General features: G+C 49.9%; 1 protein-coding gene across 1 annotated transcript in view; it reads right to left on the bottom strand.

Annotated features, from left to right (window-relative positions):
- SCARA3 (scavenger receptor class A member 3) overlaps positions 1-19,461 on the bottom strand; it is a 36,963-nt gene extending 17,502 nt beyond the window's left edge. The window contains exons 1-3 of the mRNA XM_054576006.1: positions 19,357-19,461; positions 4,113-4,208; positions 2,742-2,861 (exon numbers count right to left, since the gene is read on the bottom strand). Coding sequence (XP_054431981.1) covers positions 2,742-2,861; positions 4,113-4,208; positions 19,357-19,363 — 223 coding nt within the window. The 5' untranslated portion in view covers positions 19,364-19,461. The remainder of the gene's footprint in view (positions 1-2,741; positions 2,862-4,112; positions 4,209-19,356) is intronic.
- Positions 19,462-24,622: the final 5,161 nt, after the last annotated feature.

Here is a 24,622-nt window from a genome sequence, read left to right as displayed (position 1 = left end):
TATACACATATACATATATATATATATAAATTCTCTCCTCCCCAGATTTCAGAACTAGGCAGGATATGACCACAGGATAGAATAGGGAAAAGGAGGGGAAAAAATATAAAAAGAAAAGAAATACTCTTAATCTTACCACTGAGAGATAATTGCCATCCACATCTCTGTGTAGCTTTTATAACCTTATTTATCTCCACCATTCTATAGCTACATAAATGTACACATTTTTAGAAAACAACAACACAGAAAATTGAGATTTCTGAATATCTCATTTATTTCATTTTGTGTTATTGGTACCATGTCATGGACATTTTCTCATTGAGGTTTAAATTGTTTTAAAATCACACTTTTTAAAAAAAAATTTTATTTATTCATTTTTAGAAAGAGGGGAAGGGAGGGAGAAAGAAAGGGAGAGAAACATCAACTGTGGTTGCCTCTCACCTGCCTCCAACTGGGTACCTGACCCACAACCCAGGCATGTGCCCCAGCTGGGAATCGAATCAGCGACCCCTTGGTTTGCAGGCCAGCACTCAATCCCCCGAGCCATACCAGCCAGGGCTAAAATCATTACTTCTAATGTCTGTTAACACACTCTATATAATTGATTCAACAATTACATAAAAATCTCTTAATGTTGGAGACATTTAAAGTACCTCCCTTTCTGAGCCTACAAATGAAACGATCTGTAAATCTGAGCAATTCTTGATCCTATAAATAATCCCTGGATACGATGACTGTGTACACATGGTTTATCTCTTAGGATACATTGCTATAAATCGGATGAATAAGCCAAAGGGTGTTAACGTTTTTGGAGTCCTTGATACATGTCGCCAAATCACCCCTGGAAAAGTGATTCCGGTTCCCACCGCATGGGCAGCCTCACCCCCTACGCAGGCGCAGGGCGGGCAGTGGTTAGAGCGCAGCTGGGCAGCACCAGGGTCCCCGGCCTTCTTCGTCAGGTGCCTGGCTGGGCCTCGTAGTGAGAGAACGGCACAGACTGGACGGAGGCTGGGCAAGATATTTCCCACAGGTCCTACGAAGGTCAAGTGTTAGGGGATGGAATCAGCCCCACCAAGAGAGTTGGGTAATTCAACTTCTAGTCCAGATTGGCCTCAAGTGTGTTGAGGGGTGACTCCAGGCAAGTCAATTAATCTTTCTGGAGCTCAACTGGATCATCTGTAAAAAGAAAGTCTGAAGCTACTCATAAATGATTTCTAAGGTTCTTACCAGCTCCAAATTGCTATTATTCCAATTTTTTTAAATCTCTGGGCCTTAATTACCATTGCATTGGGCAGAGCTGTCGAGGTTGAGTTAGTAATAGTGACCCGCTGAGAGAGCCGAGGACTTCTGAGTGAGGATGTGCGTGATGGGACTCCCTGGGACGGAGGGGCGGAGGGGCGGAGGGGCGGAGGGGCGGAGGGGCGGAGGGGCGGAGGGGCGGAGGGGCGGCCTGGCCAGGGCGTACTGCCTCCGCGCACGGGGCTGGGGGAGGGGCTTGGCCGCCTGCAGCCCTGACCTGGCGCTGTCAGGTTGGAAAACACCCTTACCTGTTCTTACTCATCTTTCTTAAATGTATGTACAACTCACATTTATTTCAATGTTTAATATTATCAGTGTTTCGGGTCTTTATTTAGAAGTTTGGTGATATTTTTGTGACCAGAAATATAATATGGGAACTTAATTCTTGTTTATATCCATCAGTCTATGGTGGAACTGGTTTCAGTATATGTTGTTTCCCTTAAAGTCGCAGTTTCCAAGAACCTGTCGATGGCTTTAAGTGAGGACTTAGTTTATCCGGAACCAGGCACTCCCTCTTAAGGGTCGGATGAGGGCAGCGTCAGCACCTAGAATGAGCACCCTCCACGCCTCTCTTGTCTTACTCTGGTCCCAGTCTTGTCTTTAATGTCTAGCCCATTAGAGCAAACAAACTTACTGCTTCTCCAGTGAAAAAGCTTGGATTTTTAAAATCAGAAGCTACAAATGGCATGGGATTGCAGTGAGAAGCCATCAAATTTGTGTTCATCAGTTTACCATAAACTATTAGCTTCCAGAAGGCAGAAGTTCCCTGAATCTAGCTGTGTGCCCTCACCTGGGTCAGCTGCCACTCACATAAACTGCAGTGTGTAAGAGAAGCACAAACTTCAGATCCCTGGGCTTCCCCTGTGGGACTCTGAGTTCGTAAGTCTGCATGAGACCCAGGAATCTGCACTTCAGCAAATACTGACGTGATCGTGACGCAAGTAGCCATCCAACCTCGCTTTGAGAAACAGTCGCAAAGACCATGGAAGGGGTTAGAAATCGCCCGATCCAGTGACCTCAACTCTGGATGTAAACAGAATCATCTGGAAAGCTTAAAGATACGGATTAATTCCATTATCCAGGGAAGGGACCAATCATCAATATTTTTTAAATCTCCCAAGTGATTCTAACATGGAGTTAAAACTGGGAACAGCTGATCTAGTCGTGGCCTCTCATTTGTCCAAGGGGAAACAGAGGTCCTGAGAGGGGAAGGGCCTTGCTCACAGCCTCACACCAATTACTGACCAGAAATCAGGAGCCAGTCTTCGCAGTTTGAATCAGGCATTGAGATCCCCTGGTGGCGGGCCCTGCCGCAGAGATCTGCGTTTGTCTGTGCAGGGGAGTTTTGGAGCCCTGATCAGCAGTGCCCTGGGTGAGCGCGGCAGGGCGTAGGGGTCAGGGAGCCCTGGACCAGCCAGATGCGGCCGGGAGTCCGCACTCACCCAGAGAGGCCAGCACAACCACAGCCACCAGGAGCAGGGCCAGGAAGAGGTACAAAATCCGCACGGATGTGTGCAAAGACAGGTTCTTCTGGCAGCGGCTGCAGCGGGGCCCCAGCTGGCCTGTGGGGGGACAAAAAGAGCACAGTGTCTTAGACCAGTGGCTGAGGCTGCACCTGAAAGGTCAGTTCCACGTTCCTGCTCTGGCCTGTCTCCTTGCATTTCACGTTCCAGATCCTCATTCTTCACCCATCTCACTGCCTTTCCTCTAGGCTCTAGAGCTTTCAGGAACAGACGAAACCAGAGTCAGGGTCTTCAAAGAACACCCATCACCACCATCACTCTGGCATCATCATTCAACCTGGACTGTGAGCAAACATGGCCGATACACAGGCCTCACTGATGATCCACAAGGTGGGGCAGCCAGGACACGCTTCCCCACTGCGGGACCAGCTCATCCCGGTTTGCCTAGGATTTTCCTGAATTCAGCACTGAAAGTCGCACGTCACGGGAACTCCTCAATAGGGAGCAAACCAGGACATTTTGCCAAGACAAAAGTCACACACCCTGGGCAGCCCCTTCAGTCCCAAGCAAACCAGAAGGTTGATCACCAGTCCCCAAACTTAGCAGGTGACCAACAACTCTTATGGAAAACAAATGAATTGCTCAAGTCCACCAGGTGGTCCCTGGTACGGAGAAAGAAGAGAGCCAGGTATTCCCGGCTATGCTGGCAGGGGGCCAATGGCCAGTGGGAAGGTGGTAGTGTTCCCAGTCGTGGAGTCTCTAACGTTTGTTCAGTTTCAGCTGCACATTAGGAGCACCAGGAACATTTAAAAATCCTGATGCCCCGTTCACACCCCAGACCAAAAGACATCAGCATTTCTGAGGGCTGGTCTCAGGCATCCCTGGGTGATTACGATGTACATACAGCCAAGGTTGAGAACAGCCGCTCCAACCTATTCTGAAACCCACCCAGAAGCCCTACAGCAAGTAACAGCTCAAGTGAACCAAATGCCACGCTGGATCCTGTGGGCCTGAGAAGGACAGGTGACTTGGCTGGCATGGGACACAATGAAGGGGACAGCTCTGGACCAGCTGAAAGATAAGCCTTGGGGAGACAGCAGAGGTCCCAGACAGGTCTCACAAGGAGCCCTGGAGACAGATGGCACTTGTGTCAGACTCTGATTTCACCTGTACTGCATAACCCAGGCCCGTGCCACTCTGTCATTTTACTCCCACCCCAGGAAGCAGAGAGCAGCAGGACAGCCAGGATTTTAAAGCCATGAAGAGAAGCAAGTGACCAGCCTGAGGCTGGGAGCGAGGAGGTGCTTTGAGCACAGAGAAGAGATCAGAGGCAGCTCCCGGAGCCCTTACCCTCCTGTGTGCACGGGAAGGACGGCATGTCCTCTTCGCCAGCCAGCTCCTCTTCTGAAACACACAACGCATCTCCGTCGCCACCGGCCGACCTCACTGTGATGGAGCCAAGTGCCGTCAGACGCCAGGTGGGGACCCGGAGCCACGCCCACCCCTCTCTAGCTGGTCCATTCATTAACAATCCCTGCACCCTGTGCCCACCCCCTCCCACCCCTGGGTCCAAGTCAGTCCACTTGAGCACCAAGTGACCTGACAGTAAGCAGAGAATCCAGGAACAAAGGCAAGAATCAAAGTGGCTGAGGAACGGGATGTCCCAACACATCTGGGAAGAAAGATTCCACGATCTCCCACAAGCTGGAGAAGACACACAGGCCAGTTCAGCTGCCTACTCACTATGTGCCATGCTGAACCCTCTTCTAGTGAAGTGAAAAGAAATTAAAGCCAGTTGCTTGATCTGGCTCAGAGTCCTTCCAGACCCTGCCACACAGGGACTGAGGCACGCACATTTCCCCCCAGCCTCTTGCCCCTGCTCCCCTTTTTTCCAGGACCAGACTGGCTGGGCCAAGACTCAAAATCTTCCATCACAGGTATGGGTGCTGACCACTCAGTGGGAAGACTGACCGATCAGAAAAGACTGGGGCCAACCCCCTCCCGCAAAAACACAGAATGGCTGTCTTAGCGTGATGCAGTGTGGCAGGGCCTGGGGCAGCACCTCCTAGGGTTGGGGCTTTATGCTGGGGTCTTCGGTCCAGCTGTCCCCTTGTGCCACTCACAGCCTAGCCTCCTCCTAACACCCAGAACTCTAGGTTCCTGACATCCAGCTTCTGTATTTGTTGACCCATTTAGTTTCAGCTCCTAATTGGAGATTGTTTTTTGGGGGGGAGGGGTGGCTCTTGGTCTTTGGGGATTTCCACTGTTTTCTTTCAACTTTAGCTACGCATTTGGCAGTCTGCCTATAGTTTATCTAGTAGGTAAACTTTACACCCCAGGATATTTTAAGTCAGCAAGGCTGGAAGTAGAAGCTCCAAGTCTGGCTTTTTTCCTTTTTTTCCATTTTTTTAATGCCATGACAGGCTGGGTCTTGCTTCGAGGCAATCTCCACAACCACCACCTAAACTTTATGGTCTAAAGTATCACTTTCGGGGTCAAAAAGACAGAGAGGTTCAGAGAAATTAAGAATGTTGCTGAACAGCACCAGCATATGCAGTGAAGCTGAGATTTGAACTCAGAAATCTATGCTACCATACCTACTACCTCCTCAAAGTAATGAGCCAAGGTTCTACAAATGCTAAGAAACTGGGTAGAACTAAACGGGCCATGACTGAGGGTGTGACAGAGCCTTACGGGCTCTGACAATGGCCTGGAAGCAGCCTGAATAGCACCGGTGACCTAATTTCCCCAATGCTGTGACCACGGAAATCCAAGCTGGAGCCAAGAGGCAAAGCAGACAAGGAGCACTCGGAGAGTGAAGGTAGCCCTGAACGAGCTCAGCAGAGGAGGAACTGTGGGTGGCCCGAAGTTAAAGATGCCACCATCACTGCCATGAATGTCCTCTGCTTCGTCTTCCAGGTCACAGCTCACATGTCACTCTCAGCGGTCTTCCTCGAGCTCCCAGACTGGAGTAGGCCCCTTGTTAAGTTACTTCCGCGGGCTCCGTATTTCCCTCTGTGGCATGCAGTGCACCTTTTATTACTTTCCCAACAGCTCTCTTCCCCAGTGTTTAAAACCTGAGAGCGGGGAATGCGTCTGTCTTGTTGTCTGCATTTTCCAAAGCCCCAGCACGGTCATTGGCACAGAGAAATGACAAATCAACACACTTTGGAATGAATCTATGATTTTGCTTCGTGCTTTCCGGAAGTGGGTCTACACCTGCCTGTGGATCATTGGGGAGCTTGAGACCAAGGTCAGCACTGCACCATCAGAGATTCTGAGTTAATTTGAGGGAGGGTGGATATCTGGGCTCATTTCCGTTATCCCATTTGACCCCCTACAGCTAACCTGATAGTATGAGAAACTGTTCTCTCAGCTTTTCAGGTAAGGAAGCTGAGTTGGCAGGGCGGGGGTGGGGTGGGGGGTGGGGAGTTAACTTTTAATGCCAGGCTAATGTCACAGAGCCAGCTAGTGGCAAAGCCTCCTGAGTGCTGGTTGAGTTTTCCTCTTCACAATAACAGACTCCAGGGCACCTCTCTTTGATGGAGCTGGATGTGCGTGTGCACATGTGCATGTATGTACAGGTACTTTGGAGGGGGCGTGTACAGTGGCAGAAAGAAGGCTGACATGGTGGGCGTGGCGGATCCCTTTATGCTGAGTGGGCAAAAGTAGGCCTACAGTTGTGAGTACACAAAACACAGTTTATTCTTGTATTATTTTTATAGAATTTATTGGGGTGACACTAATTCAAAAGAATATATACACTCCTATGTTCATTGCAGCATTGTTTACAATAGCCAAGGTTTGGAAGCGACCCAAGTACCCAGCAGTACCTGAGTGGATTAAAACAGCTGTGGTACATTTACACAGTGGAATACTACTTGGCCCTAAAAAAAGAAGGAAATCTTACCTTTTGTGAAGGCATGGATGGCTCTCAAGGGTATTATGCTAAGTAAAATAATCCCATCAGAGAGACAAGTACCATATGATTTCACTTATATGTGGAATCTAATGAAAAAAATAAACTAGCAAAATAGAAACAGATTTATAGATACAGAGAACAGACTGACAGCTGTCAGAGGGGAAAAGCATTAGGGGGCTGGGTGAAAAAGGTGAAGGGATTAAGAAAAAAAACAACCCAAAACTCCTGTACATAGACAACAGTATTGTGATTACCAGAGGGAAAGACGGGTGGGGGAGGGAAAAGAGGGTAAAAGGTGATAAATGGAGACTTGACTTGGGGTGGTGAGCACAATACAATATACAGATGACATACTGTAGAATTGTACACCTGAAAACTATATAATTTTATTAACCAATGTCTTGTACTATTATTTACTAATTATTGTATTATTTATTTGTATTACAACTGTTAACCTGCTTTGGCCTGCCCCTGTATATGTATTCTAAGAAATCAACCTTTTTGGACCTGTTTTGTGTCTTAGGCTGTAGCCCATCATCAATCTGCCAACAGTTTACAGGGTAACTTTGCCTGGGAGGTTACCAGGTTTACTGTGCCTTTCCCATGAACTGGGGCCTCAGGAGGGGCTTATGAGGATTCCTGGGCACCTTCTGACTCCGTCTGACCCAGACCTCAGGCCCTCGCATCCCCAGATGATCTCGGCCAGAATAACGATGGCTCTGCGTTGGGCTATTGGACTTACTGCCAACTCAGGCCCCCTCGGGGAGATATTCCTTCCACTCGCTGGAGCAGAAATGCCTTCTAGGCTTTCCTGCCATGTTCCTCATTTTTCCCCACCCCTTGATGGTGCTTCTCTACCCTCCCTTGTGACCAGGCCTCCTCCCAGTTCTGGCTGCAGGGCTCATTTCATCACCTCGCTGTTTATAGCCTTTGCAGGGAATCTGGGAAGACTTAAATCAAACAAGGCTGACAGCCACCTTCAGCAAACACCCCCTTGAAAAGCACACAGACTTGTCATAACCTTGCTCTCCCTCCAAGAGCCCCGCAAATTGGCAATCATTAGCAAGTGGGAAGTAACAAAGACCCTGTTCCGGTTCTTTGCAGAGCAGCCCATGGGAGGGGAAGTGACAGCTGCCAGCATGAGTCTCAGCTCTCTCTAGATGAGGGGTTCACAAGTATTTGGCCCCATTTCCTTTGCTGACATCTCAGCTCTATAACTCACAGCCCTCCCCAATCCCCAAAGAGCTCTCTTCGCTTTCTAATCCTTTGGACTTCCTGTCCACCAGGGCTGAGCCTCAGGCCTTGGGGACCCCTCACTTACCTATGTCTGGAATGCTATAGCAACTCCCTGCTTGCGCCTTGTTCATTTTAATGAGAACACAATCCAAAGCATTTCTGATGCTTTTATAAGCCAAGCCCTTTGCAGGCATGGGCTCATTATGCTCACATTACCCCAAGATTGTTCCGGTCAGAGAAGGAGGAAGGAACAGACATAGGAAACTGGGAAAAGCTTGGCTTGAGGACACAGAGTCTATGATTGATTAGGAAATGGCTGATTAGACAGGAATCTGTATTCCTCCCCTTGTATTGGGCCAAGCAGGCTTGACAGAGAGACAGGAAAAAAATGTTCCTCCCTCTCTGCCCCTTTGCATGCCTTCTGGGGTGACCTTACTTAGTGTAGGGTGTCCCAGCCTCCTGAAGTGTTTTCAGAGAGAGGGAGTGTAGACAGAAAGGGAGCCATACACTAAACGTGACAAGCTCAGGGGAGGCCTGCATGGTGGCCTTACAATCTCAGAGACCGAAAGTAACTACATGGAATCGTTTGAACATAAAAATTTCTAACTAAAAGCAAGTCATGGCAGGTAGTCACACCCTAGGCCTATAGCTTCCTTGACAGAGGTCAGTCTTTACCACAAGTGAGCCTGTCTATTGTCTAAGATAACATGCATGGGGAATGTCAGAGTAACCCCCTTTTCCTGGGCCCCTCAGAGCACACCCAGCAGCAAAGCAGAGACCACAGCACCCCTCATTGTTTTCTTGTTTGCCAAATACCATCTCTATGTGCTGTAAATGTTAACTATCCTGTACCCACCAACGTAAAGAAGTATGTGTCTCTATGCAGTCTCAGAGGTTTCCCCACCTCTTTGCTTCGCTTTCTCCCACCTCCCCAACCTACTGCCAATGGATTTCATGCAACCTTCCTTATGTCTCCTCCTTTGACTCAACGTATAAAATAAGCTGTAAAACTAACATTCCTTGGAGCATTTTCTCAATCCACTGAGATGTTGCTTTCCAGCAATTGTCATCAGTTTGGCTCAAATAAACTCATAAAAATCTCTACAGGTTTGGATGTTTCTTATGTCATTGGGAGTAGGAAGGGAACTCGTAAGTCACAGAACCCACCCATTGTGTTACAAGGGCTCACAGAGGTGAAGGGACCCGCCAGCTAGTTCCTGGTTTGTAAATGTCCAGGAACCTGAAGCAAGATATGAATACCTACAGAATTGCACATACCCGGCTGAGACAGGTCACAGAGCGGGGCAAAGACTTTCCAGCCAGGCCTGACGTCTGTTTACGTGTCTGGCCTCCCAGCGATTTGTCATCTACTTGAGGTCAGGAAATCCTCCTGCAGCACAGGGCTGATCGCCTGGTGTGTGTTCAGGATAGATGTGTTTACTGACCCTTTGCCGCCTTGGTTAATTGTTAACTTCTGCTGTTTCCGCTAAGGGTTCATTTTTATTCAAAAATAATGACTTAAAATGTGGTTTAAATAAGGCCTATTCTCAAAGTTCTCCATGGCTAGGGAGTGTTGGGGAGCGCAGATGGGTTGAGGAGGCAAAGGCTTAAGACAGTAGAGGTTTAAAATGAATACACACAGGCCTACAGTCTGAACTGAAAAGGAATGAACTGGGGGGAGAGTGCAGCAAAATTTAGGATCTGCTTCTCCTCCCTTTCTCAGATCTAGAACAAGGGGTATAATAATTCCTCTCCTAAAGCTAAAAGGCTTCGTGTGTGTGTATGTATGTATGTGTGTGTGTGTGTGTGTGTGTGTTGGCGGGGGGGCAGGCGGGTTCCATGAGTGTGCTGGTTAATTACTTTAGAATACCCCCTGGCATTTTTATGCCCGGGTCCTTCCCTGTGTCACACATACATTATCCATGGTTGACTGAGGACTTTTGCCATGCTGAATATGGAGAGGCACCTGAGTCTCAAACATTATGCATTGCCAGGTGTCTGGAATAATTAGAGAATCGCCATATTGTAGATCATGGGTGTCTGAAGAGAGGCTGTTTCCAATAGCCTGTGTTGCCTTCTCTCTCTCTCTCTCTCCTTGCTTTTTTCATTTTGCTAAACCCGAATAAAGGCTATTGGGACAGGAAGGGGGTGAGCTTGGGGAAGGACACTGGAGAAGACGTGGTAGTGTCTGGACTTGGGGAAAGCCCCATTTCGGGAAAAGGTGAGGACAAGCTTGGAACAGCGTGCTGCCCTGCGTAACAAGCATCTAAGGCTCTGTCAGCCTGCTTCTGCCTCCCCTGCTCCAGAGGCCCCAGCGGATTGTAGCCGTCAGAAAGGAGCCTTCTGATCCCTGTTCTAAAGAAGCCAGGCCCACGAATGACCCACCAAAGACACAGCCAGGTCTCGCTCTTCATCTAGCAATCTCTACCCCAAAGACAGGCAGTATCTTAAAAAAACAAACAAACAAAAACTAAAGAGCCTTCGAAGTCAGTGCTGTAAGCTCAGACTCATAAAGCAGGGGCAACCACTGGAGATTTGAAAGAGCCTCTGTTCCTCTCATACCTAAGGTCATAATATCCAACCCAAACAGCAGGACAGCCACAAGAGGAACTCCTTTTTTTTTAAGCCTCAGCTCCCACAGAGCCACGTGGAAGGTTGGATTGAAGGTGCATTGTTGGCACATTGCGAGGCGTGACTGCCGACTGCGGGGGTTGAGCCTGGTTCGCTCTCCTTCTGGAGGTGGAAAAGAGCCCGGACCAGTTAACCAACTGCTACCTCAACTGTGGTCGCCGCCTCCAGCTTGCTTTTGGTTGACCAAAAATGCGGAGTGAATTCGCCCTTTAGCCTTTCTGCAATCTTCCAACTGAGTCAGCAAGGGGGAGAGACTCGAGGAATTGAATAAAAGGTCTTTCTTTGGGAACTTCAAGGAACATATTTTGATGATTATCTTCTACTACAGAGTTCACAGAGTGGGTTTTCAAAACAGCCAATTGGGTCAGTAAAAATAAAGATTTGAGAGTCTTCTCAGGAGCCAACGCTATATTTAAAATTGCAGAATAGCAATAGTCTAAGATTGGAGAGCACTGTAATTAAGGTTGCAAAATTGTTTTCATTAGAAACCCCCTGCTATTACCCCTCCCCAGAGGCTTCCTTTGTGGACGTGTCTCTGCTCGGATGGGAATCCATCAGCCCATCTCGGCTTCAACGAATCTGGTCCTTCCCTTTCAGACTCTCCTGCTCAACAAACTGTCATGATCTGCTTTCCTGGAACCCTCGCCTCCTTCCTGCTCCCTCATTCCTGAAATCCACACTGGGTGCTCTGGGGCAGGCACTTCCTCTCCCCCTGCCACCTCTGCCTGAATCTGAGCCCGCCACAGCCCCCCACCGTCTACTGCCGTCCACGCTGTTCCTGGCAACCACAGAGCTTGTGGGCAAATTCACCCTTTATCCCAAGTCCCCTTTATCCTAAATGACTTTCCGCCCCTTTCTTGACCTCAGTATTTCTAACTGGGGCACTAGTGGCATTTGGGTGGCACGAGGCCTCATCAGACAGGACTTTTCCCACCCTGCACAGACGTTTGGTATCCTGGCCCGCTAACTTTCAGTAACAACCCCTGGTCCTTCTGATAACTCCAAGTGGCCACCCCATTTCTAAGGTGTGGTATGGCCTCTAGTTGAGAAATGAACCCAGGCTGTTCACTCAATACAATAGACCCCAACCCTCCCCCATCCCATACACACTGGTCTCCGCTGTGCAGAGAGCAACTCCTTGCCTGAACCCCACAAATCCAGGGGGGTGGGAGGGTGGAGCGGTCTTGATGTCTATTGTCATCTCTTAGCCTTCACACCCCACTTGAGGTCCATGCTGTCTCTCACATGGGAAACGTCCTTCCCTTCTCTGAGCTTCACGAGCAAAAGTAGTAGGAATACTGCCTGCTTCATAGAGCTGCTGGGAAAATTCAATGAGGCAATATGTGAAAAGTCCCTCGTGCATAGTAAATACTTGATAAATGGTAGTAACAGCCATTTTTATAGGGTTATTCTTCTGTCCTACCGGAATGGCTGCTGTCATTTGCCCCCTTTCCCAGTGCCTGTCACTTGCAGGACCAATCTCCAATTTTCAACAAATCCATTTTCTAAAACACGTCCTACAGAATGCTAGTTCCAAAATACTTTTTCAAAAAGAGTTCTTTGATCAAGTAAGTCTGGAAAATGCTACATATTTTCACTATCTTAGAAATTCATAGTAATATGCTAAAAAAATTTTTGTCCTTCAAAAAAAAAAGCCCATTGCAATTAGATATTTAATTCCATCTAATTCTGTGTGTAACTAGATATTTCTCTAACTTATTTGACCATAGAACTTCCTGTCACTTTAGAAAAATGTTATCCAGAGGCACACCTACTTCGGGGAACACTGTTCTGGGTTAGTCCCTCACCTGGACTGGGTGATTTCTTCATCCTGTCTCCTGCCATCAACTTCCATGGGAGTGACATTATTTTGAAAGCACACTGGTCCTCCGGACCTGGAATCCGTAGGTCTCATCTCCTTGGCCGTAGCTCAGCCTGACCACATACTGCCGTCCGCCTGCACAGTCTCAGCTCCCTCCTTCCGCCTCTCCTGCTGTTTTCCTAATGCCGCCGCACAAAGCCTTTACACAATGTTCTTCGCCTGGGCTATCAACCTAGCCCCCTGATCGGCAGCGCCCACTCCCTGGAGCCTTGAGCTCTTTCTCCTGCCCTTGCGCCCTTCCTTGCTCAGCCTGTTTTCTCTGCTCTGAGCTGGGACGACCCAGTTGGGTGAACGTGTGTCAGAGAGCGGAGTGGGCCTGGCCCCAGTCAGGTCCTGCCGTCTGGGTCCTCCCTCCGTGTTCCTCCTCTTCTCCAAAGGTGAGCTCACCTCCTCCCTTTCTGGAAAGACCAAAACCATTAGGTTTAAGCTCTTCACCTTCCCCTAACTCCTCTGGCCGTTTTGTCTCAAACCCAGTGTCGGCCCAGGTACGGGGACACGGGCCCTCTTGTACATGGGGGCACAGAGTGGCACATACTTCCACACTTCACATAAGCCTGCCTTTTGATGGGGCAACCCCCCTTCTAAGGATATGGCCCCCTCACAGAATACATATTTAACTTGGCTGAGATGGATGTGTACAGATTGTCACTACAGGCTATGATAAACCTGAGGAAAAATGTAAATCGCTCCAATGCCCATCAGTAAGGGATTGGTTAAATAAATTCTTGTAAAATTGTACTTGGGAATATTATGCAACCATAGAAAAAAATAATGCAGCTCTATATTTATTGCCCAGGAATGATATCTGTGTTCTATCACTGAATTTTAAAAACACATACGGACAGTGTCATCTTCTGTATGTAAGAAATCGGTGTGCAGACACACATGGAAATACTCAGGAGAACGCTCATCCAGATCTTGTTGATTATCTCTGAGGGTTAAGAGTCCATGTGAGGGCTATTATTTTTTCCTTTTCTGAATTTTTTGAAAGTTTTCATAATGGCTATATATATCATAAAAAGATTACATGTGCCCTGGCTGGTGTGGCTCAGTTGGTTGGAGCATCATCCCGTAACCAAAAGGTTGCAGGTTCAATTCCAGATCAGGGCGCATACCTAGGTTGTGAGTTCACCCTGGTCTGGGCGCCTACCCCTGGTCCTGGCGCATACCAGGGGCAACCAATCAGTGCTTTTCTCTTGCATTGACATTCCTCTCTCTCCTTTCCTCTCTCTCTAAAAAGTGATGGGGAAAAAAAAGTGTCTTCAGGTGAGGATAAAAAAGAAAGGATTAAATGCAACTAGTAATGCAAAAAATCTATATCCATATTCTTCCCTGGGGACCCTAGAGAGAGCATCTCTTCTTTCCAAGGCAAAGCTCACCCACTCCAGCCTTCTTCGTCACCGTGTTCCTGATCCTCCCTTCTTCTCTTTCCCTCCGCCTTCCAGTGAGCACCTAGAAAAATGCTTCATGACAGCCCTGCTTCTTACTCTAATGATTTAGTTCCCTTTTTCTGACATTTCTCTGATACGAGGCCTCCCTGCATCTTTGCTTCAATGTTCCCCATCCCCTCTCAGCCTGCGCAGCCTGGCTTTCTCTGGATCAAATAATCCTGTGCTAACTCTGTTGGTTAACAGCCAGCTTTATTGACGTTGTTGATTTTGCCCTTGGAACTCTCTCCTCTTGATTTCCATGACATTACCATCGTACTTCTCCGCCTGAGTCCCTGGCCACGCCTTTTGGCTCCCTCACAAGCTCATTTTCTTCCTCTCATTTTCTAAAAGGAGAGATTCCCCAGTGTCTCCAGGGAGAAGTATCAACCAAACCACCTCCTGACAAACCCTTCCAAATCCTCTCCAGTGTCAACAGCCCACATTTGGAAGTCCTTAGCATGGCACTCAAGGCCTCCTGGTCTCGTGACTCCTTGTGTCTCCCATCTCCAGACCAATGTCCACCCATCCATCACCCCTGAACACATTCACCTGTCAGGACGCCCAGCTTGCACCGGCACTGTTACCTGCCTCTTCTGACTGTCCCTTGAATGACCCCAGTCAAATCCTGCCCACCCTTCACCTCCTCCCTGAACTGCCCTGACTTGAAGTGCTCCCTTTATCTCAGGAAATTCCTATTGGATCTGCCGTAGACCCCACTCGTGTGTTCTTTTGTATCTTCTCCCTTGATCGTCTGGCTCGCTTAGGCGTCTCTGCCTGCTGGCAAGAACCATCCTTGTTTGCCTTTAGACCTGGGATGCCTCCTCCCCCAAAGAAGGTACTCAGTGCATGTTTGCTGATTGAAAAGTGCAGGATGACACCCCAAATAACTAATATTGTAGCTTGGGTCCAGATGGCTATAAAGGCGCCCCATCTGAGCCTTGAAGGAGGTGTCTGCAGGGCTGCACAGGGAGATGCTCAGGACCCTGCTGGAAAGATGAGTATGGAGCTCAGAGAGGTATCATCAACCTATTCCCACGTCACATCTATGACCCTGGGCAAGACTGGTCAAAGAACAGCTGTCCAGTAAGAAGCAAGGAACTCACGGTTGAAACCACAGACTCACCCAGAAGAGGAACAGCAGAGGACAGACGGAGAAAGAGCCCATAAGGCCCCACACCGCCTCCTGGGACCTCTCTCATGACACTTACCACTTTTTGTCTTTTTTGAATGATTTGAGCCCACTTCTTAAGTGTCCTAGCAAAGGGCGAGCTTCTTGAGAGAGAGAACAGAGTCAGAGCTCTTCTTTGCATCTTTCTTGGATGTTATACGTGCATGGATATACAAGCCCTGGCATTCAGCAGTTGGTTGATAAATTGAAGCACGAATCTCCACTGAATACCTACATTAGATTCTGGGGATACCGTGGTGTGAGACTTGCCTTTAAGGGTTCCAGCCGGGTGGGGGGCTCAGATGTACCCACTGAACGAATGCAGTGGACACCTCCCATGTGCCAGGCACTGTGCGGGAGTGAGACAAGAAAGGGGCAGACAGGGACCTCACACTCATGAAACGTACATTCTCATACTACCCTGTGGGCATTACAGTCCTATCCTAGGGAGGGGGGGATTTGTGTGTGTGTGTGCCCTCACAGAAAGAAAAACAGTAGAGTAGAATGTTAATACTGGAAAGAACCTCAAAGATCACCCAGTCCACTTGCAGATGAGGAGACTGAGTCCCCGGGAGCATCAGTGACTTCATCGTAGTTATATGGCTATAAAGCTAGCCTGTGACAGAGCTAGGCCTAGCCTTGAGCTTTGGCGCTCACAACACACACACACAGACTTGCTAAATTAAACATGATTAACATGGGCAGTGTATATATGACTGGCACAGTGTGTCATGCTGCTGTGCTTGCCAGTTCTAACACCCAGCACAGCTGCCTGTCCATGAAAACTGCCAAGCTACCCACCAACATCTCCTGAGAAGCAGAATTCTTTTTCCTCTCTCTGAAATTAGTTGTGGGATGTGTCATTCAGTCTTCAGTTATTAAAATGACCCCAGCTGGATGGCACGGTGACCAGTGTGTGTGTGTGTGTGTGTGTGTGTGTGTGTGTGTGTGGCAGAGAGAGAGTTTGGAGCTGACCCCTAACATCCACGCCCCTCCCCGCCTCCCTGGCCAGGGCCATTTAGCATGCCTTTGCGCCTTTGCCACATCCGTTCCTTTTCTTCTAGTCTCAGGCTCCTTCCAGAGCCCCGAGGTCTGGGGATGGAGGTCAGGCTTCCGAAGGGGACCCAGTCGGCGCACTCATGAGCAGGTATGATCCCCTCTCACCGAGCTGTGGGAGGTGGGTTTTCCTGGGATCATGCTGCTGTATTCCACAGCCCCCTCCTCCCCTGCCTGCCCTTTGCCCACAGGGCACTGCTCTCATTCTGCGGGGAGGGGCTGCTCCGCCCACGCTTGGAGAATGGGGGGGCGTGTCTCTGCCCTGTCGGTGGCAGCTGAGGACAAGTCTCCCAGGGGCAGAGAGTGGCCCATGCAGCAGGCCTGCTTCCAAACAGCTCTCTACCAAGTCACTTCCGCTCCCACGTGCATCAAAGCAGGATGGCCTCAGGGACACCCGGGAGACAGGGACCCAGAGAGGGAAAGAGTTTGAGTGCAGGGCCAGGCTGCTTCTGGGGTTGGGGTTGGGGAGGGGTCTCACGTAGCTGGGAGCGCTCCCATGACAGAACCCTCTCATCAGAACTGCGGAAACAATCCCACAGGTGGCTCCCAATGGCTCAGACAAGCCATTGGGAAGCTCTAAGGTGGGCCTGTCACCAAGGGGCTGAAAGCAGCTGTGTGGCCCTCAGGTGTGAGCGGGGCTGCACCTGGGGCCAGGTGCCAGACTGCATCAAAAGATGCGGTCGCCTAGGAGGCCAGGCTGGCGGGCAGGCAGGGGCGGGGGTTGGGGGGGCCTCCGGGTGGAAACAGCTTGGCTGGCAGAGCCGGCCCTGGCGCCCGGCCATGGTGGCAGCGCTCCTCCGAGAACGTGTTTTCTTGTTTAAGTACCATCCCTGCCAACACCCCTCTCCCCCACAAAACATAACATCACCATGTTTTGCTTTGAGCGGGGATGGTGAATCTTTGTCAACAGATGTAATTCTCAGAGTGGTGGGGCCTTTGGAGAAGCGTCTGAAGCCAGCCTCCCCTCCGGGAAGGGCTGCTCTGGAAGCGGCCGCCCTGCTGTGCCGGGCACTTTACTTTTTCCATGTGGGTGAAAAAAATCCTGATTTTTCGTACTCTGCAGATCCCAAAGGCCAAATATTTGCTGTCTGCCCTGCCTTTTCCATCTCAGGCAGAGGTGGCGGCAGTTCCTGGCTCCTGGGGAGGACTATTGAAGACCCTGAGGGAGGCGCGCTGGGCACTGGTCCTCGTCCTGCAGCCCAGGCTCTGCAGCCCAGGTCCCCAGCCCGTTATGGGGGAACATGGGAAGCCTTCCTGGAGACTGGAGGGAAAATACCTGACAGCTGGCCTGCAGGCCTCCGTGGGCAGGAATTGGGCCCCGCATGGTGCTGAGGCTGTTGGTTAAGAGCAGGAAAAGGAGGCGAGAGGGGCACGCTGCAAACTTCTTTCTGGGACTCCCAGCCTCCCAGTCAGCCAGCCAGGGGGAACCTGAGAGCTGATAACATGATGACACATTTCAGTTGGTCCTCCTCAGCAAGCTCCTCTAAATATTGTCACGCCAACTCTTTTCTCCTCCATTCAAAGGAGCAGAATTGTCTTGCTGAGTTTCAAAAATGTGGGTCATGTGTTCCTGACCCCATCTTGCCTGGGAGCTGGGTGTCTCCTCCATTTCACAGGATTTCACACCTGCCTGACTTTTCCACACTATTCTTTCTCACAGTGCTTGTCTGGATGGTTAGCGGAACCAAACCACTCTGAGAATGTGCAGCATCTCAGCAGCATCATTAAGGCTGAGAGCAGCGTGGGCTCCAGGCCTGTGGTGGGCTAAGACCTTCCCAGAGGTTTCTGGGTAGTGACCTGCTAGCTTACTGGGGAGGGAATGGCTCTGGCTCTGTAGACGTGGTAGCATGAGCAGAAACTTTCTCGGCGAGGCCCCTTCCTGCTGCCACTCGAACTCCTTGGGGCTGATTATAACTTGTTTGTGTCATCCTAGACAGCCCAGGACATGGTGAGGCCATCGGGAGACCAGAGGCCACAGGGAAGGAAGTGCTCTGGCCTGAAAGTCAGGAGTCCTGGGCTCTACTCCCCCGGAATAGCGATGAATCTTAAGCAAGTCCTCTCTCCTGCTCACAGGACCAGCAACATGATTTGCAGATCCCAGTGCAAAATGAGAGTGTGGGGATCCCTCATTAAAAAAAAGGATTAAGAATTTCAAGACAGAGACGGCAGAGCATTAACCTAGTGTGAAGCCATCCAAGCGCAGGGCCCTGTGGGAATGCACAGGTTGCATACCCATGAAGCTGGTACTACCTGTTTGGGCCTCAGTTTCTTCCACTATGGAGGCTGTATTCAATCAGGGAAACCCTCAGACCTTTATATGTAAAGGAGACAAACAGAGCTGCTTCTTCAGCATCACCTGAGAGTATAGTTTCAAGCCCTGCAGATGATCTCGATGGTCCTTTTCAGTTTCAACATTTCAGTAAGTTGAAGAGGTAGTGAGGTTCTCACTGTGGGAACACAAGCATCTGCCCTGGGTGCTACGGAAGGATTGAGGAAAATCGCGGGAGACAGCATGAAAAAATGAAAAACCCCCAACGGTTCCCTGCCCCACAGTCTGCCTCTCCCTTAGGCTGAAAATGAGCTTGAAGACCAAGCATGTGCTTCCCAGGCCTCGAGAAAGCCAAGCCCAGAAGCCTGGGACAAGCCTGATTCTCGTTTCCATCCCAAGAACTGGCTGCAAGGGCCACCGTTTAATGACCCACTGCCCTGGGGACATCTCAGGTCCGGACCACTGGTCTTCTCCAGCTGCTTTGTTCCCCGGAGGTTAGAGGGCAGGGCAGGTCAGCCAGGGTTCCGAGGCTGGGACAGGCAGAGCCTGGACTGAGGGACTCAGACACCGCAGGGCTCTCCTGAAGAACGGGTTTAAGTTCTGGAGGAGAACCCTTGGCCCGGCGCTGGGCAGAAGGCTAGGTGGGGGCTGCGGGGCCTGAGATGGAGCCTCTGGGTGGGGATTTACACTGCTGGAAGGTTGGGCTGGTGACACCTTTCTGCGCTGGCCGGTTAAAGGGATCGGAAACGACTCTGGGATTTAAAACATTTCTTCAGGTCTAGAGCAATGAACAGGACAAGACTATGAACGAAAGCTCCTTCTCTCCCCTTCTTGACTTCAGGGCTCCACGCTGTCCTCCTAATACCTTCCGCAAGGGGGTCGGTCAGGCAGGGAGAAGACCCCTGATGCCCTGCCCCGGCAAGTCCTCCTCTCCTCAGCCCCGCCTGGGTGAGGTGGTCCCGCAGGGTCTCGCCTCGCAACTCGTGCGCGCGGGGCTTACCTTTCATGGTCCCTTGCGCCGGGGCCTCGGGAGGGCCTCGCTCCTGGCGGTTCGAGCTGGGGGGTGACCGGGGTGAAGCCGGCGGCTCCTCGAGGGGCACCCGATCGCCGCCCTACGCGCCGCCCGCGGAAGCCGCGCTGGGTGTCGGAGTTCTGCCGCAGCGCCGGGGCGCAGAGACGGCGCGCCTAGGGGCGGGTTCGCGGGGTCGCAGCCTGGGGGCGCCGGGCCCGCCGCCCATCCCGCCGCCCGCGCGTTCCCCTCCGGAGGCCGGCGAGCTCTGCGGCCGCCCGATCCCCGTGCTCCCGCCCTCGCTCCCTCCCTCTTCGTCACTTCTTGGTCTCTGGCCCAGATCAACTCCTTGGTATTTTCAAAACTGCCGCGGCCAGGCCTCTTTGTGCAGCCGTGGGTCCCTGCGCCCGCGCCCACGCCCGCGCCACGGCGCAGGACCGCGGTGCAGCCAGCCGACCTCCGCGCCCGCAGAGGCTGCGGTGGGGGAGCGCACGGGGAAGGCGCCTCTAGAGCAGTCGTTTGCCTGTGGGGGCCGCCTGGTGGCGGGGGCTGGGGGGTGGGGATGGGGGTGGGGCTGCAAGAGGTTCGACCTGGACATTGTTCTCACCCATCTGAGGGGTAGAGGGGCTGGGAGCAAGTAAAATCGGCGGGTTCCAGTCCCAGCCCTCACTGTCCTGGTTTGCCTGGGACTGTCCCTGTGTTAGCGCTGAAAGTCCCGCATTCCTAGAAAACCCTCCGTCCCAGGCAGACCTTGAGGGTTGGTTACTCTTGCTCTGCCACCCTAGTTGGGTGACTTTGGTCAGTCACTTCATGTCTCCAAACTTTGGTTTTCTTTATGAGAGAACTGGGCCCCCAGCACTCCCAAATCCTGTGATTTTGTTCGTGGAGGAGCCTCTGGTGCAAACAGTGATATCTGAGGGAAACGGACCTAAGCAAGGAGTTGTGACTCTTGTCACAGGCGCTCTTCTGAGATTTTCACACGCTCTTCTTCACTGGTGGAACATTTAATTTACTGAGCACCTAACCATATACCAATCTCTGCCCCAAACCCTAGGAGAGTGTGGAACAATTCATACAGCTCTGTCTCCATCAGGGAGCATCTGATGAGGAAAGCCAACAATTAAAAAAGTAACGATGTTGACGTGTGTGAAGGCTATGGCAGGACAGGTCAGTGAGAGAAGGGACTACAGCGTGGGGACAACCCTGCCTGGTACCTTTGGATTGCTGCCCTCACCCCTTTGCCACATTCCCACCTACCGCCCCCATGTGCCTACCCCATTTGGCCCTTGAAGTAAAGTAGGTGAGGCCAAAGGGGCAGAGAAACTTTCTCCCACCCACTCAGAGAAGGTGATGTTCAGTGAACTCTAATTTCCTCCACTTTGCAATGATAAGTTTCAGTTCTCAAAGTGCATTTTCTCTATTATCTCAAAAGCACCTCTAGAGAACCCTGAAAGAGTGAGACCAGGAAGCCATGGTACCATTTTGAGGAGACTGGGGCTCAGAGATGCGGATGAAAAAGGAGTGCTGTGATAAATCTCACCAAAAGTAGGGTCACACGTTGATCTGATCCTAAATTCCTAACTGTGCAAGGCATGGTGGGTGGGTAGTCATGCCTCAGGCCTAGGTCTTCCCTAGTAAAAGGTCTATCTTTGCCTTAAGCAAGCCCTATCCGTTGTTTTTGTGCACATAGGTTAACACACTTTTGAAATGTCTCTTTCTCAGACCCCTCAGAAGCATAACCACTCTCAAGAAAGCACAAAATCTTGCTAACTCTCTTGTAATCCATTTCGTACTTTGCTTTTTCCTACCTTCGTGTAACCTCCTTTCTCTCCTTCCTCAATTCCAAATGTATAAAAGAAACTGCAAACTGTCATTCTCCAGGGCACTTGAGATCTTACTTTATGGTAATTATCATCAATTTGGCTCAAATAAACTCAAAAATCCTCTCCAGGTTTGGACATTTCTTACATGCACGGAGAAAATGCTGCCTACCTGGTAGTCACAATGTACTCCTAGGGCCTTGCATCTGGATTCTGAGTCAGCCGCGTGAGCCTCAACCTCCCAGGATTGGAGGTGTCGCCGTGGTAATGCAGAGGCATCAGCAAAGAGATGAAAGATACCTGTTTCTAGTTGTAGATGGGCCCTGGGTGAGCAGAGCTGGACCTCCGGCCTGAAGAGGTTCAGAGGATTAAGTCCAGTTCCAAAAAGGCACGCTGGGCGCAGATCAAGAGAGCTGCTTTGTAAAAACCCAGGAGATATGCACATCGGAGGAACCTTTAACTAGGCTATGACCTGTGTATTAACTTATCAATTCTCACAGCAGCCCTATGAGAAAAGCACTATTATAGCGCTCATTTTTCAGAGGAGGAAACTGATGTATGGGGAAGGTAAATAATGTGCTTGTAAGGGGAGATCTTGGGACTCTGAACCCAGGCAGGCTAAATCCAGCAGCTTAGCCAGAGCACACCACACTGCTTCTCATAGAAGGCACTCAAATCGTTGTTGACAGAAAGAACAGATGCCAAAACCCTTGATTTTCTCCATGCTTTCTTTAGTTGGCTCCATCCAAGATGCTTGGTTAAAAAAAGGGTCTAACCCTCTGCCATGCACCTCCCCCTTTGCGACTGGAGAGTTTCTATACCTGTGGTGTTGCTATGATAACACAGATGAATCAGCAGAGATGAACGATATCAGTGTCTGGTCATAGATGAGCCCTGGATGAATAGAGCTGCTCCCTAACCCTGAAGAAGTTCGGAGGATGAACTCCAGTTCCAAAGGACTCTGGGAAGAGGAAACCCAGAACTGTGGATTGGCCAGAAAGGGCTAGAGACAAGGTGGCAGACACCAGCGGCCAATGCACCAGAGTAGTTAGGAGAGGGAAGAAGGCAGAAAGAGGACCATAAAGGACGATCACGGATCAGAGATCAAGAAGGGAGGAGACAGGATTGCCGAGAGATTATGCCAGCCTTTGGGTGAAAGTTTTCAGTGGCCATTTCTACCAAGAACCAGAGGAATGGATCCAGGGTTAACTGGACCCCCTCCCCCTGAGAGACCACATTGTGGGACTACAGGGCTGTGGCTCAGCTGGGCCCACAGGGCAGAGGCTGACAGCAGCAGACGGGGTGGGGCTCCGTGCGATGCGGTTGGGGAAATGGCTTAATACAGTTTTCAACTGGAGCCAGCTGGGTGGGGGTGGAGTGGGGGCCGTTGACTGAGGCACAGAAACTAAGCTTATGTTGAAAGTCAAAGGAAATAGCTAAAAAGCAGACGTCATTTGGGGGAAAAAACAGAATCACAAATGATGGAAGCTTCCATGTATTAATGAAGGGAGAAAGTCCCACCTTAGTTCTCCAGCCATGGTGTAATTCGCTTAGAAAAAAACCTCCCAGGGTGCTCTGCAGACTTTCCTTTCTGTTTTCAAGTTCAAGCAAACCAACCAACCAAGAAACCATCTCCCTTTCTTCTAGAGCTCGGCGCTCCGACCTATGCCTTTGAGGCTTCCTCCCCCACTCATGCGCCTCTCCAGCGCCAGTCACCTCCGCTTCCCTTCTTACCATGTAGCTTCAGCCCTCAGTGTGCAGTGAAATTGCTCCCTTCCTTCTAGTTGTCAAGTATGACAGCCTTTTCAAAATCTCTATCCCCTTCACCCATGTTGTAGATTTAACACTGTATCAGTCAGATTTCTCTAGAGACACAGAAGCAATACCCAGCAGGCTGGATATCCAGGGAAAAGATGGTGTTGCAGCTACAGTGCAAAGCCAGTCTGCTGGCAGGATTCCCTCTTTCTCTGGGGAGGCCAGCGTTCTTTCTATTAAGGTCTTTGACTGATTGGACAAGGCCCATCACACGATGGAGGGTAATCTGCTTGACTCAAAGTCTGCTGATTCAAATGTTAATCTCATCTAAAAAAACCCTTCACATCTAAAAGCACCTAGAATAATATTTGACCAAATATCTGGGTACTATGGCCGAGCCAAGTTGACACATAAAATTAACCATCACAAATACTGTTGGCAATTCCTTGAATTTTTCTCCCCTGTTTTATAGAATTCTACATGTTTCTGTTTCTCCTAAACTTTAACTTTTTTCCCCCTCAAATGATTTTTCTTAGTTGGTATATTTTGTAAATACAGGCATTGCCTTATATTAATTAGTGAAATAACCTTGTTGGTATGGCAACAACCCCCCCATCCCACTCTCTTAACACAGCAAAGGTTTGTTTCTCATTCACATGATAATCAAATGTGGGTTGGGCGGTTCTCTTCCAAATGGTGACCCAGGGACCTAGGGATCTTCTATCCTGTATCACCACCACCTTCAACATGTAGCTTTAAAGCTGTTGCAAAAGGGGAGAATGGATTGAGCTCCAAGTCCAAGGGCTCAAGGTGCCCCCTGTGATCCTGTCCTTTCCATCAGGTTTGGAAGTGACTCCAGCCTCAGATGAAGGTGGGTGGATCAGATCAGCACAATAAACATGTCCGGTCAGAACAGGGATGAATGAAGGATAAAGTAGCTATTGGTCTGACCCCTCAGACAATGTAAAAGCTCCCGAAGAATAAAGATTTTTAGGTTTCTCATATCTTGCTACTTAATTGCTAAGTTTATGCCACATATTTATTTTTTTATTACAATGACATCCCAGTTCAAGATAATTTCTATAGTAGAGTAAGTTGCACTAGCTCTAACAAATAAGTGCAAGAGCCTAAGGACAGCACAATAATAGTTTAATTCTCATTCAAATCACAATCCATTGCAGGGTGGGTATTTCTCATATAAACATTGACTCTGGGATCCAGGCCTCTTCTCTGCTGTGATGCAGATAAGTAGCCTCCAAGTTCTTTGTAGAAGGGGAAGAGAGTTTGTAGGATTGCGGTTGGAGATTATCATGGGATGGGCCAAGAAGAGGCCTGTAATGACTCTCGGCTACATTCTATGGGCCAGGACTCAGTCACATGGCAACCAAAGGCAAGGGGACTGGGATATGCCCCTTCGCTGCACTACCACAAGGAAAGGGGAAGCACAGGAGCTGGCCAGCCCTGCCATTCGTTAACAAACCCCTCTCCAACCCAGACCTTTGCAGGCTTTTGTCCTTTCTCCCTCAACAAACTCCCTGACGCCATGGATTCAAAGTCCATGCAGTGCTACTGTCTTGTTAATGACAGTGTTTCCTTCAAATAATCAATCCTTCAGAAGCAAAGGAGCAAAATATTTTTGGAAGACAGCTATGCTTACCACAATACCATCAACGCTGTACAGG

Source organism: Pteronotus mesoamericanus, unplaced genomic scaffold (assembly GCF_021234165.1).
Source record: "Pteronotus mesoamericanus isolate MK-2021 breed Mesoamerican mustached bat unplaced genomic scaffold, CSHL_Meso_final contig_32, whole genome shotgun sequence".
Classification (NCBI taxonomy): Eukaryota; Metazoa; Chordata; class Mammalia; order Chiroptera; family Mormoopidae; genus Pteronotus; species Pteronotus mesoamericanus.
The sequence above is the reverse complement of the archived record's forward strand: the minus strand, read 5'-3'. Positions and strand labels throughout refer to the sequence as shown.